The sequence below is a fragment of the Canis aureus genome, chromosome 7 (assembly GCF_053574225.1).
Source record: "Canis aureus isolate CA01 chromosome 7, VMU_Caureus_v.1.0, whole genome shotgun sequence".
Classification (NCBI taxonomy): domain Eukaryota; kingdom Metazoa; phylum Chordata; class Mammalia; order Carnivora; family Canidae; genus Canis; species Canis aureus.
Genome location: NC_135617.1, coordinates 4,681,694 through 4,700,704, shown reverse-complemented (window position 1 = coordinate 4,700,704; position 19,011 = coordinate 4,681,694). Strand labels below are relative to the sequence as shown.

The 19,011-nt window shown below is 35.4% G+C and overlaps 1 protein-coding gene across 6 annotated transcripts in view; it reads right to left on the bottom strand.

The window, feature by feature from the left end:
* The window catches only part of REV3L (REV3 like, DNA directed polymerase zeta catalytic subunit), a 177,305-nt gene that overhangs the window by 44,126 nt on the left and 114,168 nt on the right, over window positions 1–19,011 (bottom strand). For all 6 annotated transcript variants that reach the window (XR_013382817.1, XR_013382816.1, XM_077902752.1 and 3 more), the window contains 4 exons: window positions 18,676–18,787; window positions 11,955–12,070; window positions 8,951–9,069; window positions 2,102–2,220 (listed from right to left, as the gene is read on the bottom strand). Coding sequence is in view for 4 of the 6 variants with exons in the window: in XM_077902752.1 (XP_077758878.1) it covers window positions 2,102–2,220; window positions 8,951–9,069; window positions 11,955–12,070; window positions 18,676–18,787 (466 nt within the window). In the remaining 2 variants the exon portion in view is untranslated. The remainder of the gene's footprint in view (window positions 1–2,101; window positions 2,221–8,950; window positions 9,070–11,954; window positions 12,071–18,675; window positions 18,788–19,011) is intronic.

The window sequence follows — 19,011 nt, the reverse complement described above, 5'->3', positions numbered from 1 at the left end:
TCATAGTAAAATTACTGAAAACCAAGGCAAAGGGAAAAACCTTGAAACCAGCCGGGGGGGGGGGGGGATCACAGAATTCTGTTTCAGATTAAAAAAAGCTGCAAAATGACAACACTCCAGTTTAACAAATAGCTGCATAATCTACAGAATCATGTTTTCCTTTTTAAAGATTTTACTTATTTATTCATGAGAGACACACAGAGAGAGGCAGAGACATAGGCAGAGGGAGAAGCAAGCTCCCTGTGGGGAGCCCGATGTGGGACTTGATCCCAGGATCCCGGGATCATGACCTGATCCAAAGGCAGATGCTCAACCGCTGAGCCACCCAGGCATCCCTAAAATCGTTTCCTTGAGGCCATCAGAAAGTTGAGGTTACAAGAGAATCAGGTAAACTTAATTTTACAGGGTGACAAATACATCTAAAGATAGATAGGAGATATAATTTATTTCTTCTTTGGCAGAGTACTGGCAGCAGAGGTAGCTGCCATAAAAGCACTTAGGAGTGAAACAATTAAAATGTTAATAAATTCTTTTTTTCTTTTTTAAAAAATGTTAATAAATTCTTAAAGGTCATGAATAGCCCAGCATGGCAGTTTATAATTGCTGGGAAATCCAGATACTGGGAGTGTTTTTTCCCATGCCCTCCCCACCCCCAAGACTGGGTGGGAGGGCAGGGCACAAAAGAATGAAATCCTGGATCTTCCTCTGACTTTTTCTCTCATATGAAGCAAAGGCTTGAGCTGCTGTGGAACTGGAAGGAAACTCTAATACTCAGGATTTAAGCAGAAATCCACTATCTCTGGGGAAACAACAATGCAAAAGATGTGTGCTTCTGGGAAAGGAGTAGAAGCTAAAGCTGCACCTGAAGGAGGGACAGGCAACCTCCCGTTCCAACTGTGGGCTTTGTACTAAGTACAAGCAACAGCTGTCTACTACTGAAAAAGAGGCAGGAAATCTTTCTATCATAGATTCCAGGCAAAGAAACAGCACTGCTAAGGCAGGAATAGAAGCAAAGAACCATCTTCCCTTGGGGTAGTCAGGAAACCTGCTTGGGACCAAGACCTGCCAATAGTACAGAGCAGAGGTCTAATGCACTGTGGGAAGTACAGGACTGTTGAGAAAGCCTCATCCCTGAGCCTGAGGAGGACATAAACCTCTAAAGACTATGGACCAGGAGAGCTGAGTAATCCCCCTGCCTCCATTATAAGCCTTACAAAGAGGAAAAGCAGTCAACTGTTCATGAAGCTGGACTTTGAAAAAATGCACTGAATATATTGGAAAAATGAGAATGACGGTTGATTTCTCATCAGAAACGAAAGCCAGAAGAAAAGGAAGTGAAATCTTTAAAATGGTAGTAGAAGAAGAAGAAAAAAAATCTCAACCCCAGAATTAGACACTGAAATATCTTTAAAATATATATCTTTCAAATATAAGGGTGTGATAACGACATTTTAAGATGATTAAAGGCTGAGAAAATTTGTTGTCAGCAGACTTACAGAAGAATTGCCAAAGAAAACAATTTAGCAGTTTCTTAAAATATTAAACATACTATCCATGTGACCCTGCAATTCCACTTCCAGAGAAATGAAAATGTATGTTCACAAAAAGACTTGCATTTGGTTTTATTCGTAACAACCTCAAATGAGGAACAACCCAACTGTCCATCAGTAGGTGACTGGATAAATATATTGTGGTATATTCATACAACTGTTACTGAGTAATAAAAACGAACAATTTACTGGTCTATGCAACAACATGGCTGAATCTCAAAAAAATATTATGCCTTCTTGAAAGAAGCCAGACAAAAAGGTGTAGATTGTAAATAATTCTAGAGTGGGTAAAACTGATCTATAGTAATAGAAATTCAATTAGTACTTACCTGGGTGGTTAACGGATAGGTAGGTTGACTGCAAAGCTTACAATGGGTGTTTGAAATGATCACTATCTTAGATTGGGGTAGTGGTTACAAAATGTATACATTTTTTAAAGTCATGACAATACAATTTAAATGTGTCCACTTCTTTCTATGTAAATTATACTCTAATAATAATATTGATTTTAACAAAGAGCTATTATCCTCTTCAGGGTTATAAAACATTACCTGTACAGATCTGTCTTGTTATCAAACCAATCTGATAAGACTCGAAAGGTAAAGAGGGGAAAACGCTGATGAAGAACATGAAAGCTCACATTTTCAAAGGTGTAGTTAGTTAAAGCCACCTAAAAAAAACAAAAACAAAAACAAAACAAACAAAACCAAGACTTTAATAATGCTTGCATTTATGTGCAAATATGGTTCCAAAAGATCCAAAATATTACTTCAAACTTTTCACAGCAGACATGAAAGCTATCCATAAAAATGATGTTACAACTGAATCAGAAATAATTTAAAACTATGTATATACAACCTTCTAGACAGAAATACTTATAATATTTAATTAGAAAACAATCAGACCTGATGAGTTCACCTTTGTCATGACATGCTCGAGAGATCGGTTTTTATCATTTCTTTTTATACTCTATGCCAATACAAACACTGACAGAAGCATTTAAAAAAACTTTTTATAAGTTATTTTTTTTTTTCTTTATAGTAATCTCTATATCCAACGTGGGGCTTGAACTCATGACCCTGAGATCAAAAGTCACATATTCTTCTGACTGAGCCAGCCAGGCACCCCCGACAGAAGCATTTTTAGAGTATTACAATCCTTTTAGTATGTCTTAAAGACACCTCCTTTAATATCTGTTGGGAAGGAAAGCCCAGACTTTTCAAATTTTTTATTATAGGTTCCCTTTTTTGTTTTTGAACAATTTTTTGAACAATGTTTATAGTTGTGTTATAGTGGGGGTCCTACAATAAGTATATATTTTCAAACAACTTTTTAATGATTTAACAATTTTTGTAAGTCATTTTCAGGGTTCTGCAGCTGTAGTCTCACTGTGAACCCCTTGCTTGCTCATGCATAAATGTATTTGCAATATCAAATATTCAGGTTTAGTATTTTTGCCTATTACTGTTTCACATGTACAACCATTTTGGCTGAAATGTTAAATGGTGGAAAAGTATAATGGATGTGAATGTAGGAAGTAATTTTAATCATATATAATTGGTCACAGGCCTAAATTGCATTAACTATCGCTGTTTTATTCAACAATGCCTAGTTGTTTTGTATACATTAACCGTTTGGGTGTAAGATTGTGTGTCAATCCAACAGGGAGCCACAGTATTTAAACAGACCAACCTAATGTTACAACTACTTTGAGGTGGCCAAATGTAAAGTAAAAGCCTTAAAGTGGTGCAATTTCAGGACGCCTGGGTGGCTCAGTGGTTAAACATCTGCCTTCCACTCAGGGCATGATCCCAGGTCTGGGATCGAGTTCCACATCAGGCTCCCTGCGAGGAGCCTGCTTCTCCCTCTGCCTATGTCTCTGCCTCTCTCTGTCTCTCATGAATAAATAAATAAAATCTTTTTTTTAAAAAAATGGTGCAATTTTGTATAACTTAGTATATCAGTAGTTAAATAAATGTGGATTGCCATGGGAAAAAAACAAAACACTTTTAAGTAAGTTAATTTTCTGTTCTTTCCATACTTACTTTTTGGTTGGTAATGGCATAATGATTAACAGAATTCCACAGATTCAAAAATGAGTTATCTAGTTAAGGGCAGGCACTCACCCTGCTTTCAAGAATTACACTGGTACTAGGACCCAATACGTTGACATTATGGACATTAATATTATGACATTAATTTCATTCCAGAGGCAAAAGACTAAAAGTAAATAGCAGAAATGTTTTCTCCTTCCTCAAAATATGTAGGAAAAAGGGGCACCTGGCTGGTGCAGTTTCAGATAAGGTAGTGACTTCACGGGTTGTGAGAAGGAGCACTGCCTTGGGCTCCATACTCAGCAGGGAGTCTGCTTGAAGATCCTCTCTCTCTCCCCCGCTCCGCGCCCCCCCCCCACTTGTTATAGAGTGTACATGTGCATGCTGTCTCTCAAATAAACAAATCTTAAAAAAAATATATGTAGGAAAAAGTATTTAATGGAAAAAGAATACTAAAAATGGGTCTAAATTCATAAAATATACCTCTACCTAGATGCTGTCTCAGAAATAACTACAAGACATAAGCAATCTAGACAATGGCAGGCGTGTCTATGCAAAATGGAAACTGAGGAATCTGCAGTCCTCATTTTTAGGTCAGCTTGGGATTCTGAGGAATAATTTAAAAGCAGTTCACATTTGTACATTGTAATTTTAAGATCTTTTCTTTTCCATTTCTACAATCCAGCAGGTATAAAACAAGGATTGAATTTTAAAGGCTCATTTCAATGCAGTGACCCAAACTGGTCTTACTTTATCTACAATTTCTATCAATCTCCAAAACGAAAGCACTGCAATTAGTATACTAGCAAGCACACGACATGCATACACTCAGAGTTTTAAACTTTGGAACAAACCTATTCTAGAGTCACCAGTATAAAGCAGGTACTAACCCATTTTCTCAGAAGTAAATCATCATTTTTTCCCAACAATCACTACTGGTCTGGAGTACTTCCTCAAACATAAGTGAATAACTTGTTTTATTATCCATTCCTTATATTTGAGTGACTCTTCTACCTGCTAATGAATATTTTTATTTGGTTGGTTTTTTGTTTTGTTTTTAATTTCCGTTTAGTGTTATAGAAAATGGAGCCAAATACCTGATCTCTGGTAGTTACATGACTACCTAACACAGAGTACAGCACTTTAGATCAAAGCTAAACTTTTGCTGGAGTATACATCCTCATTAACACAAGCAATCAAAAACAAAAAATAACAACAACAAAAAAACACAAGCAATCAAAAAAAAAAATCTCTACAGAAAAGGTCACCTTATTGTCTGTAGCTCTCTCATTAGGGAAAATTGTGAAGCTTGCCACGTAAGTTCACCCATAAAGATTAACTAGGGGATTTTTGTGACTCAAATCAAACAATAAAATCTTAAGAAACTGGTCCCCAATATCTGAGACAGATGGCAGATCTATAGTCTGGGTTGATTTTATTTCAAACAGAACAATTTCACAAATTGGACTAAGACTAAACATAGTATAACCTTATGATATCCACTCTAAGTCCTCTTGGTGTCACAGGAGCATAAATATAATTTCAGCTGTGAGTAAAACTAAAGGAAGGAAACATGAACTCTAAAATTAACATGATCTACCTTTAGAACGTTTCAATTTTTAGGGAGTGATTTACTTTAGAAATTGAAATATGAATCCAGAAATATGAAGTAGGAGTTTGTTGCTTGTTTTCAAGGGAATTTTTTTTTTTGTATTATAAAATTTTAATACTTTGGTAACTGTGCTTCTTTATTATTATTATTTTTTTGGCTGTTAAAACGTGTTTTTTTTTCATAGTTACAATTTTTTAAAAAAATAAATTTATTTTTTATTGGTGTTCAATTTACCAACATACAGAATAACACCCAGTGTGCTCATCCCGTCAAGTGCCCCCCCAAATTTAAGTTAAACAATAGATAAATGTACTATGTAGATCAGAGCCAGAATTGATATAAAGTGTTACAATGCTTGTACATTTATTTATTGATAAAGGAATGGTCTGACAGAGGTATGGTTACACTTTCCATTCACAGCTGTAGTCAATGTGCAAAACACAACAGTTAATCACTTCAGTAATAAATTTATACTCAGAACTGGGAGAGGTGGTCAGAATTAGTGCAGCAGAACAGAGAAAATAAAGATGAAATTTTAAAAAATGGAAGGAGATTTTAACTATCTGTGCCCTATATCCTTCACCACTTTATTCCCTCAGTTGTCCTCATTACCTGAGTCTTCAATTAAAAATTTTTGATTGACACATACTTTACATAAAAAAATGGGGATCCCTGGGCGGTGCAGTGGTTTAGCGCCTGCCTTTTGGCCCAGGGCACGATCCTGGAGACCCAGGACCGAATCCCACGTCGGGCTCCCTGCATGGAGCCTGCTTCTCCCTCTGCCTGTGTCTCTGCCTCTCTCTTTCTCTCTCTGTGACTATCATGAATAAATAAAATATTTTTAAAAAAATGTACAAAAATTTAAGGTGAACTTATGAATTTTTATGTATATGTACAACCATATAACCACCACCCATATGAAGATAAGAAATTTCTAGGACACTGGAAGACTGTCAAGAATATATCATGTATTTATATATTTATTTTATATATACTTATAATAAAATATACACTAAGCTCTCTGAAGACAGACAGCATGCCTACAATGAGTCTGAGTCTTGATCCCTTACTAGCTAATGAGGCTTTTAATAAAAGTCACTAAATCTCTGAGAAGGCGTCCCCCTTCAGTTTTCTCTATTTGGAATAGTACCTCACTACTTTGTGGTTTTATTTATACGCTGCAAGTTTGTATCAAAACTTAAATGACAAGTCTGGGGGCACGGGGTTGGCTCAGTGTTTGAGTATCTGCCTTTGGTTCAGGGTGTGACCCCTTTGGTTCTGGGATAGAGTCTCACATGGGGCTCCCCACAGGGAGCCTGCTTCTCCCTCTGCCTATGTCTCTGCCTGTCTGTCTCTCTCATGAATAAATAAATCTTAAAAAAGTGACAAGTCTGTAAAAGTGCCTTATAGATGATAAAACAATATATGAATGGGCATGAGTACATTATTCTACTTCTACATAAGCTTCATTGCCTACAACACTGTGGAGAGAGTGTTTATTATTTGTTAAATTTAAATAAATTTAAAAACACCTGACATGCTTATTGACAGACTAAAATTGTAATAGGGAACATTAGAAACAGATTCTGATGTAGCCAAACTGAGATAATGGGAGGTTTACATGCTTGTGTGGAAACATCTGACTTTCCTAGAGGCTCTGTTGGGAGTGTTCTCTTCTGGTTCTTCATCTTATGACTGATTCTTAGGATCTGATTCCTCTGTCTGCTCCTTGAAACATTTTTGTCCACAAAAATGACTTTTGGCAAAATCCTGATTACTCTCTCCATTAGCTCATTGACGAATTCATCCACTTTCATGTGACTTCCAAGGCTCTATCTCTGATTTAGACCTTTACCTCATATTTGGGACTTTCCTATTTATACCTGGTTATATGATTGATATTTCATGCTCTAGATTTTTCCACCTGTGATCTTGTATCTATGCCAGAACCCTAAAAGTTATTCTTGACACTTTCTCCTCTTCATCTTTTTGTACATCTAATTCTTGTGGATTTATCTTCTAAATTGTTTTTTGAATCCTTATACAACTGCCAACTTTCATTTGAGCTACCCCAATAATCTCACTCACTGGTTTCCTTACCAGTCTTGTCCTCTTTCATGCTGCTACCAGAGAGTTTGAGGATCTCTAATACGAAATTCTCAGAGCCAGTTTCTTTCCAAAGTCATAAACCTTAAAGTTACAAAACAACTTGAGATATAAGACAGTACTTCCCACAACTTCATTCAGGATTTCCCAGAAATTTCCAGGAATACTTTGGGTTAGGGAAAAAAAAAAGTGACTATTCAATTTGGCCCATCTAGGTAGGGGGGAGGTGTGGTAAGTTATCCAACTCATGACTTTCTCACAGTTGTTTCCATATTTACAAATAAAGATCAGATATTCTGTATATTAAACCTAGAATTAGAGAAAGGCTTTGACCCTGAATTCTCAGTAAGGATTAAAGAAAGCTCTAAACTTTGAAAAATTTACTCCCCAATTTGTGACTTTAACAGTGGATAAGTGTACAGCTGGCTTTGGATCTTCAGGGATGAAATTTAGATTCGATAATTTAATTCTGTGTTTACATAATCAATTAATGTGTTCATCACAGACAGTTCAGAAACTGCAGTTTGAAATATATAATAGAATGTAAAAACCAAATACACCATAGTCTCTATACCTTCCATTTCCTATGCTATGTCATTAGGAACTATTTTGAAGTCACTAGGGATTCCTGTGCTCTGATAATATTTTAAGGAGAAAACAATAAAATTATCACCAAGCAGTATATATGATACATTTTCAAATTAGATGAAATGGTATTATAACTTTAGACTCATGGTGTAAAGAGGAATAAAAATAAGGACTTCTGAATTTTATATAAAGAACATATTTCCTTATGTGAAAGAATTACTATGTGCTGTTGCCCAAAAGAATTGCAGAGGAATGCTTGGAAAGTCCAATGTTTTACATAAATCTAAAAGATCAAGAAAGATCATACTGTATCAAATAGGAGAAGAATACTGTTTTCTTTTAAATATAAACATTTTATCTAATTATCCCAAGTCCAAAATCTGAGAATGGACCAATTTACAGTGGGTGTTTTTATACATTTTAATGAAAGAAATTAGGCAACTTCAAGAATGGAAATATGATGTAAGATCCTATGATCTTATATCTTTGGTAAAATAATTATTTCTCTGAGTGATTGCAAATAAGATAATTTATTGAGAATTATACTACCAAAAATCCTTATCTGGACCCCCAAAGCCTCAACTAGAAGCTGCTATTAACTATTTCCAAGTACTGTCTTTCCAATTTACCTTCTTAGTCTGAATCAGTTTTTAAATGTCCTTAGTTCCCTTCTATGTGTAGACTAAATTTTTCTTATTTAATAAATCAGAAAGACCAAGCTGAATTCATCTGGCATTAAGTACAAAAAATACTGAAATTATACATTTGACACATACAACATAAAACTTTGATAGTTGTAGACTTTTCTAGCTACTGCTAATTAGACACAAATGAAAAAAATTAACATACATCAATAACATTAAGTACTCCTGTGGCTTTGAATTTTAGAATGTAGTGTTTATTTTTGTAAGTATAACAAAAATAATTCACAATGAAGCATAAATTACATAGTAGGCTATACTTAAAACTCTACGATAACTAAAATACTTATACCATCCTAATCTCTTATTTCCAATAAAATTTTAGATGAAGCACGTTACCTCATTTCTCATGATTCTCCAAAGATTTAGTGTAATTCGGCCAACAATATTTATTTCACTCATTGTTTCTGATCCATAGTCATCTCTTTCAGGTGCAAATCTATTCTCAATTTTGTCATCTACAGAAATGAATACAGATTGCATTACTCAAAGAAACCAAATTTCCAAGCAAATTATGCCAAATAAAATGAGAATAAAATTTTAAAAGATTAAAGATGAAATATAATCATCTATTTTGTATTAGAGAATAATCGTTATTTTGATTAAAACAATTTTTCCCTCTAAGTTATGAATTTTGTGAAATGTCTCTGAAAATTATATACTTTTTAAATAATAAAAATGTGTATAAACACATTTTTTAAATAATAAATCTTTTGCACTTTAAATTTGGTAATTTCTGGTGCTATTTTTATGAACACCTAACACTACAGCATTTCTTTGGTGTTAGGATGAATATGTTTATTGTTATACTGGTCATTTCTTGGAAAACATAGCAGAGTTTTTAACCTAAACAACTCTCTAAAAATTTATTGACATCAGTTGATGATGTTCATATTTGGAATGAATTTCTCCTTTGTATGGATAACTAGATGAAGAGTAGAGTTCTGAGTCTAGTTTCTTAGATGACTTTACCTAAAATATAAATTAAAATGTGTTTCTCTTATATAACACTGGGTATATACAAAAGTTAGAGGATCTATAATAATATATATGTCTATATACATATATATACACATACACACACATATATATATTTAGCATATATTGAATGTCTACTATCTTCTAAAAACTTTATTATTTCTTTTATTTTAACCTAGCCACTTTATAATGTTAGTGTAATCTTCATTTTGCATTGTAGTAAATTCTACTCAGAAATCTTATTATCTTGGCCCAGGTCATACAGTAACAGAACCAATATTGTAAACCAGGGTTACTTGATTCCGGAGAACATTTACATATACTCATCCCTCTTTCTTTAAAGAGATGATGTTTAAAAGTTGATTTCATTTAACATTTATATAATGTTTACTATGTTCTTAGGCACTGTTCTAAGTACTTTACAATTGCTCTATGAGATAAGTTCTATTTCATCCTCATTTTACAGATGAACAAACTGAAGTGTGACTAGGTTAAGTAACTTGTTTGACATCACATAACTAGTGAGCAGGACAGTCAGGAATTGAACCCTGGCAATCTTTCTCCAGCACCTGTGCTCTTTACTGCCTAACCATTCCCTTTTTATTATACCATGCTGCCTCATAAAAATGGTTTCAGTAGTGTTCTATAAGGCTAGAAGTTGGGAGTGCCTGATTGGCTCAGTTGGTAGAGCATGTGATTCTTGATTCCAGGGTCAGGAGTTCAAGCCCCACCTTGGGAGTGGAGCCTACTTAAAGACAGACAGATAAGTAAATAAATAAATGGACAAGAGCTTTCATTCACTTTTCTTTTCTAATTTATTTATTTTAGAGCATAGAGAGAGAGCACATGTGCACATGAGGTGGGGAGGGGAAGAGAAGGAGGGAGAATCCTCAAACAGAAACCCTGCTAAGCAAGGGGACCCTGAGATCATAACCTGAGCCAAAATCAAGAGTTGGCCACGCCACCAACTGAGCTACCCAAGTGTCATTCACGTTTCTGATCTGAAGTCATATACCTTACCTGTTATAGCTAATTAAACTGATTAATAAGTAGACCTGAACACTCACACTGATGATCCTGAGTATTCAGAAACCTACCCCAAAAGAAATGTTGAAAAAACCGAGGGGTGCCTGGTGGCTCAGTCTTAAGGAAGTGCCTGCCTTCGGCTCAGGTCATGTTCCTGCAGTCCTGGGATCTAGCCTTGCCTGGAGTCAGGCTCCCTACCTCTACTGCTCCTCCTAACTCATGCTCTCTCTAGCTCTGCTCTCTTTCAAATAAATAAAATCTTAAAAAAAAAAAAAAAGTGTTGAAAAAATGGAGATATGCCACTATTCCTAGCACTCAAGGGACACAGAAGCTATGAAAAATTTGTGCAATGAAAAACTAAAATTATTTCCGCCTTTTTGTTCCAAGCTTTTTGCAAAGCTCAAAATACTTCTTGTCCTTGAATCTTCTAGCTTCAGCTTCAGCCTTTCCCTTTAAAGTTACTACCACTTAAGATACTGTATTGAAGTCATAACCTCTCCCAGGAGTTCTCTATTTTCACCAATATAATCAAAGTAAATGCTTTTGTCCTAGTTAGATCAGTGACTTTATTTATTTTTTATTTTAGGTACAAGTGTGACAAATATATTTCTTTTTATGGTTATTAAAGTTCTCTCCTGTATTTCAGTAAATGAAGCATTTTATTTTACTTTATTCCACTGTTGGTCATAGTTTGATCAGTGACTTTAAAACAAAGTTATTAAAAATTCTGTAGTTATAAAGAAAAACATAATTCTGAAAAGTGCTTTATAATTATGATGTTATTTTTGCTCCTGTCCTTCAAACAGAATCAGACTTATGGGAAACAGCCTTCAAAATTCATGCAACTTTTCAGCCTGATACCTAAATAAAAATCAAGAGTGTTCCTCTACTATCTTCTCCTTCTTTATAATAACCGGAAGGATAAAACATAGAACCAGACAAAATAAAATTATACGTTTTGTGTTTCATAATGATTATAAAGTCTACCTCATAATGTAGAAAAATACTTAATAAGATGCAGGATGAAGGAAGCATAACAAAAATGGGATATATGTGTTATTAAAGTTATATAATAAGAGGCCTATATATATATACACACATGAAAAATGACTGAAAGAAAAAAAACCCTACATATATATTAACAGCATATATAGTAGTGAAATGGGGGTATTTTTTCTTTTACTTTTGATTTTTGAATTTGTCCATAATGGAGTTATGATATATCTAGAACTTACACAATTTATATTAAAAATTAGAACAGTACTTTTTAAACATCGTCTTTATTTACTTTGTAATTTGCTCTGGTATTGAGTGATAAAATATTCACAATGCTTCGTACCTGGCACCCGAGAGATCATCTGACCTAAGTCAACACTTAAGGCAGCAGCCCTTTGTAAGAGGTAACCCCAGGAATGCATCTGAATTTCATATCCTAGCAAAATATCAGGATCATACCTAAAAGGAATGAAAAAGTTAAACGAAGACCAAACACTTGAATCTTTAATTATTTCTTCATGATGAAAAATACAAAAAATAAAAAATCTATTAGGCTTCTCGGTTGGAGAAGGGGTGATATAATGGATACAGGAAGGAACAGGGCAATTAGAGTGCCGGATTTTAAGCTACTTTTGTAAGGCAATTATAGTTTTTACTGAGGCTATATTTGATATGACTTAGGGAAGAAGCTGATTGAAATTGGGGTGGGAGAGAGGCATTACCACTCAAGTATAAGAGTGAGCATATGATTGAGATTATATTGTGCGCAGGGGCAGAGTGAGGTGTGAGGGCATGTGTGGATACTGTTTTGAAAAAGATTCCCCCTCCCCCCCAGGTTTTGTTGTCACTTCTCTACCTCTGTAACCTATACTATCTTACACAGTTTTAATGCTGAGAGAGAAAATGAAAATGTCTTCCTTTTCTCAATTTTAATGACTTGGTCCTCACATGAAGTAAGGCCTCAGTAATGACAAGTTTGTCCTTTAAACTTAAGAGGTGACTCAGTTTAATGGAATCATGAAATATTAATAGAGGTGAGATTAATGTGGGGAAGTTAAGCATTAGAAACTAGAAGAAAAATGAAAAATGTGCTCATTGCAGTCACACAGTTGCACTGGTAAAACTGAACTGACAATGTGCATCCAACCCAGAAATAGCCTTCTTGTGGCTCCTCTTAGTACTTTCATGGTGACCACCATAGAAATATGTTTGGTTATAGTACAAGGGAAAATAAACTTGAAGATCTGCATCAATGGAAAAATTGTATGAGGAAGAGAGAAAATGATTATATTCACAATTTGAGAACAAAACCTGGAAAGCAAAACAACAATAATGCTCCAAATTATTCTGTTGTCTTATTTATAAAAGCCAAAAAGCAGACTGAAAGATTACAAAAACTTATAAAGTTAGGTTTTACATCGCTGGTTGTAGTCACTCTGAACTGTGGGATATGCAGCCTGTCCAAAGTGTGTCATTTAACACTTGAAGTATCATCCAAAGTCTGTAGGGTAGGATTATACTAATTTACTGATGGAAGGTATATATGGCTACTCTGCAAGTCTGTGGTAGAACAATGGATCATAAGCAGAAGATCTATTTTTAAAACCAGCTTGCTAATATTTTATCATACTTTCATAGCTGCTTTCTTAAAATGATGGGGCTGAATGGCTTTAGTTTTCACTTAGTTAACAAAAATCAGAATGCCACAAAAATGTGTCCTTACTTTTAATCCTGAAGGTTTAAATGGTGATGTCAAAAGAACCCGGTTCAAATGTCTGCAATAGCATTCTTTTTATTATCTTTATTCCTTAGAGGCCCTATCAAAATACATTCTAGAATATAAATTTCAACATCTAGTAATCTGCTTGTGATCCACTATTATACTACATGCTTAGAGAGTGGCCCTCAAACTTATCAGGAGAAAAAGATAATGTCCATATATTTTTCTCTATACAAATAGGGTTGAAATTTCTGGGAAAACCACTTAATTTAATGATCACCGATGGACTAATTTAATAGAACAGCCAAATGGACCTTTTCACCAACCTATAAAAAGTACTTTCTTAGCATAAAGTGCCACATGGCTGGTAATTCTGGAACAAAGAGTAGGGGTAATGCATGATCATGGGGAAGCAAAAGAAAACAAGGCAATATGCAACAATGAGGTAAATAGTCTCAGAGATCAGAGGCTAAACAGGACACTAATACTTAGTTCAGAAAAATCCTAGGGCACTCAAGAAAAGAAGAGGTTTCCCACACTCTTCCTGCTTAGTCTTCTAACATAGTATCTAATATGTTAACATAACTTTGTGGATAGCAACTTCATCAATTCTTCCAATAAGGTTAAAGTCTTTACAGGGCAGTTATCTGAATGACAAGTGCATCTCCCTGAAAACTATATACTGTCTAAATTTGAGAAAGTGAGGCAGAAATATCATACCAAGTGACTCTATGGATCATCAGGGATAAAAGATTTGAAGGATTCCCATACACATACGAAAGAACAGAGGCAGCTGACTGCTTTAGTACCAAGAGTAACTCAGACTAGGCATTGCAATGTGGCCATGGTTGGCCTTGATCTTCAGAGAAGAATCTGGAAGATTGTTGGAGTTCCTACTTCTTCTAAGCACAGGTACATGAAGAGGCTGCAAGACGGTTACAGAGCCCTTCTTTGATAAATCTTATTTTAAAAATTTATTTATTAATGAGAGACACAGAGAGGCAAAGATACAGGGAGAGGGAGAAGCAGGCTCCCTATGGGGAGCCTGATGTGGAACTTGATCCCAGGACTCCAGGATCACAACCTAAGCCAAAGGCAGACGTTCAACCACTGAGCCATCCAGACGTCCCAGATTTTATCCCCTTAGAAGAATTGGGTAGTTGTTTCAATATTTTCCAGATCCTGTTATGTATATTTGTTTTTTTAAAAAAGATTAATTAATTAATTAATTAATTAATTATAGACCTAAAGAGAGAGAGGCAGAGACACAGGCAGAGGAATAAGCAGGCTCCATGTGAGGAGCTCGATGCGGGACTCGATCCCGGGACTCCAGGATCGTGCCCTGGGCCAAAGGCAGGCGCTAAACCGCTGAGCCACCCAGGGATCCCTGTATATTTGTTTTTTGAATTAGAGGCCATTTTGTCTTAAGAGACTCCAACGCTGATAAATCATGTCTCAAGTTCAAAATCTCAAGGATTTCATTTCTTCTATGAAAACGTGTGCTTACAGTAACAAAATCTTTGTGACTTGTTCTTCAATTCTGGTGAATTTAATCTACTTTATCTAGTTTCTAAAAGTTATGGAAAGAATAAGGTTGGGTAGATGGGATTAGTGGTGAAGGAAAAAACTGGAGAAAAAGCAAGTAGCAGAAATATGAAAATGATTTATTTGCACAGGTAGATAAAAGCTGCTTCACAACAGATTTTAAATAACCTTTTATTTCTGTACACAAGAGAGATAAAGGGGTTCTAACTAGGGTAGTGGCAATGGGTGGGCAACGGGGGAAAGGGATGATGGGATGATCTTGAAACATAATTCTGAGGTTAAATGGATAAAATGTATGGATGAGGGAAGAAAAAAAGGAGAAATCAAAGCTTATATTTAAGTTAGGGAGACTGGGGAAAATGTAAAATTATTAATAGTTCAAGGAAAAACAGAACAATGATTGTGACCAGAAAACAATGGATTTGGTTTTATTTTTTTATATCACTTCATAAGACTTTTTATGTTTGCCATCTGAGGAGGTAAATATTAAGAGTGTAAAAACAAAGACAATAAAACTCTGAAGATATGCTTCTAATATGCATTTATATTTAGTACCTAAAACTATACCTTACACTCAGAGTTAACATTTATGTATTGACCTGGCTAAGAGTTTTACGTGCATTATCTCATTTAACTTTCTTTTTCTTCTTCTTTTTTTTGGGGGGTGTGGCAAGGGACAGATGGAGAGGGAGAGAGAGATCTTAAGTAGGCTCCACACCCAGGGCAGAGCCCAGTGAGGGGCTTGATCTCACAAACCTGAGATATGACCTGAGCTGAAATCAAGAGTTGGCCACTTAACCAAATGAGCCACCCACACACCCTTCATTTAACTTTTATATCTATTATGCATTTTACAAATGAGGAAACTAAAGCTTAGAGAGATAAGTTACTTGCTCAAGATAAAAATATAGATGGAATGACATGGGCAGAGCTAGAGTGTATTATGCTAAGCAAAATAAGTCAGAGACAAATACCGTATGATTTCACTCATATGCAGACTTTAAGAAACCAATGAGCAAAGGGGAAAAAAAAGAGACAGACAAACCAAGAAACAGGCTCTTAGGTATAGGAAACAAACTGATGGTTACCAGAAGGGATGTGGGTGAGAGGACAGGTGAAAATAGATGAAGGTGATTAAAGAGTGTAGCTGCTGTGACGAGCACTGGATGTTATATGGAAGTGTTGAATTACTATATTGCACACCTGAAACTTAATATAACACTTAATATAACACTGTTAACTAACTGGAATTAAAAAATCTTGAAAAAAAAAACCCACCCTGTCCTTCAAGTAACATCTTCCATTCATAAAGATATACAAATTTTCTGGCACCTGGGTGGCTCAGTTGTTTAAGCATCTGCCTTCGGCTCAGGTTGTGATCCCAGGGTCCTGGGACTGAGCCCCAAGTCAGGCTCCCCGCTTGGTGGAGAGTCTGCTTCTCCCTCTGCCCCTCTCCCTGCTTGTATGCTCTCTCTTTCTCTCAAATAAATAAAATCTTAAAAAAAAAAAAGACATACATGTTTAAAATATAGATGTAGAAACATATAATAAAAGCCATGTTCTTTAAAAAAAATTACAGAGCTGGGTGACTCTAGTCTATGCTCTTTTTTTTTTTTTTAAAGATTTATTTATTTATTTACGATAGACATAGAGAGAGAGAGAGAGAGAGAGAGAGAGAGAGAGGGGCAGAGACACAGGAGGAGGGAGAAGCAGGCTCCATGCTGGGAGCCCAACGTGGGATTCGATCCCGGGTCTCCAGGATCGCGCCCTGGGCCAAAGGCAGGCACTAAACCGCTGAGCCACCCAGGGATCCCCTAGTCTATGCTCTTAACAAAGCCTGTATTGTGGGGCACCTGGGGGGCTTGGTGGTTAAGCATCTGCCTTTGGCTCAGGGTGTGATCCGGGGGGCCTGGGATTGAGTCCCCAATCAGACTCCTGCAGGGAGCCTGCTTCTTCTTCTGCCTGTATCTCTGCCTCCCTCTCTCTCTCTCAGGAATAAATAAAATCTTAAAAAAAAAAAAAGTCTATATTGAGTAGGTATTCAACAAATGAGCTGAAAGAATGAAATAATCTTTTAGGGGTTATTTAGGATAATATATAAAAGATGATACAGAATCGAAATGCCGATATTTAAGCACTCTTCTCTTTATAATAATATGACCTTTTAGAATAAGAACCAGAAATTGCTTTTATTTTGTTTACCATATTTTTCCTAACGACTAATATAATTCACGTTATGGACATGAAGAAATTTACTATACTTGCAAATGATTGACAAAATTCTCAATGTTGGCAGATAAGCCTGTTGGGAATATATTTAACAAGGAGAACACAAGCATAACAAAGCCCAGAGACATTACTGGAGGTGTGCTGGTACACAAAATGGTATTGACTGAAACTCTTCATGTTCTTTTTGCTAAGCTGATTGCGAAAATAAAAGTGTGGGCACTAGGAAGCATCTGATATGTTGATGATAACCTCTGTGAGAAGATAAAAGGTAGGAATGACAATGGTAACACTCAAATGGATAGGAATCCATCTAGTCATCAGTGCTATAAGTAGTAAAAACACTTTCCCTCTTTTTACCTCCCTGGAGCAGTGGGTAGCAGTATATTATTTTTGATGCCCTGACATTTAATCTTATTTTGTTTAAAACATTTTCTGGCATTCTAAATTTCAAAATGGTTTATTTTAACCCATCTAGTAGGATTCAGATATTCGGTCTGTAGAATATCATCTTTATCTTTCATGCAGAATATTGTTTCAATTTTAACAGAAAGAGTTCAACTATAGAAAGCAGAACAGGGATGCCTGGGTGGCTCAGTGGTTGAGCGTCTGCGGCTTAGGCTGTGATTCCGGAGTCCTGGGATCGAGTCCCACCATCGGGCTCCCTGCATGAAGCCTGCTTCTCCCTTTGCCTAGGTCTCTGCCTGCCTCTCATGAATAAATAAAATCTTAAAAAAAAAAAAAAAGGCAGAACAGAAAGGGTTGAGTGTAACAACATGCTCAAGGACGGATTTTATTCATACATTAAGACCCAAAGAGTATTTTCTAGCCTGCTTTAAGTATTTAAAAACCTAAGCCTAGCAATGGGAAGAAATCTTAAGTTTCTAGAAAAGTGAAGCATTTAATAAGAGGGTCCATAGCTACCAAAAGTTATAATCTTGAGGAAATGCAAAAGATTTACTCACTATATTTTTTAAATTAAAATACTTTTGTTTTAAAAAATCCTTTTCATAAATTTTGACAAGATTTTACTATCAAACATCCAGGCCAACTATCAAATGATCAACAGAGATTTTTAAAGATCCATGTATTACAAATGAGTTATGTATCACATAGTCCTATATTTATGAACAGATTGCGTGCCAAAGCTTTTTGGAAACTTGGTTTATAACTCAGAAAACATTTAAGAAAAAACAAAAGATAGTGAAAGGATGGCTCATTCCCAAGGTAGATACCTACTTAATGAATAATACAATTTAAATTTAGTATAGTTCCCAATTATTTCACCACCATAGAAAAGTCATGCTAAAATCCAACTGGAAAAGCTAGAGGTTAAGCCAGTATTTCTTTCATCAACCCTTCAATCTTGAGAATAGAATATTCTTTTGCCATCTCTAATCTGCTGGAAATGCAATGGTGGTGGGATGTATGGGCAAAATCTTTCCAAGGATAACCCTACTTAAGGGCCATAGGAAGAAATTCTCTTCCTTTTTCCTACCTTTGCCCATGTTAATCAATAGCAAGAAAAGACTCTGAACAAAAACTGGAAAAATCAGAAAATACAGAACAATACCTCTTTATTATATCTGCAATTTCTTGAAAAAGTGCCTTCTCATCGGGTGCATAGGTAACTTCTAGTCCTGTAATTCCAGATCTAATCAGCAATGGGGTCTGATACCTGATATCTAAGAAACAAGCAAAATGTTTATTACATATAATTATAAATCTCTTACTTTTGGGTGAAATTACGTTACTGAAATACTTCAAATTAAGAGAGTATTCCCCAAAATAAATACACAATTAACTCAATTTCTTGAAAGCTTTCTTAAAGGTTTTCTAGTTTAATATGCAACTGAAAATTCAAATTTCATTTTTTCAGTTATTTTCCTGAAAAGTCTACATTTCTCAA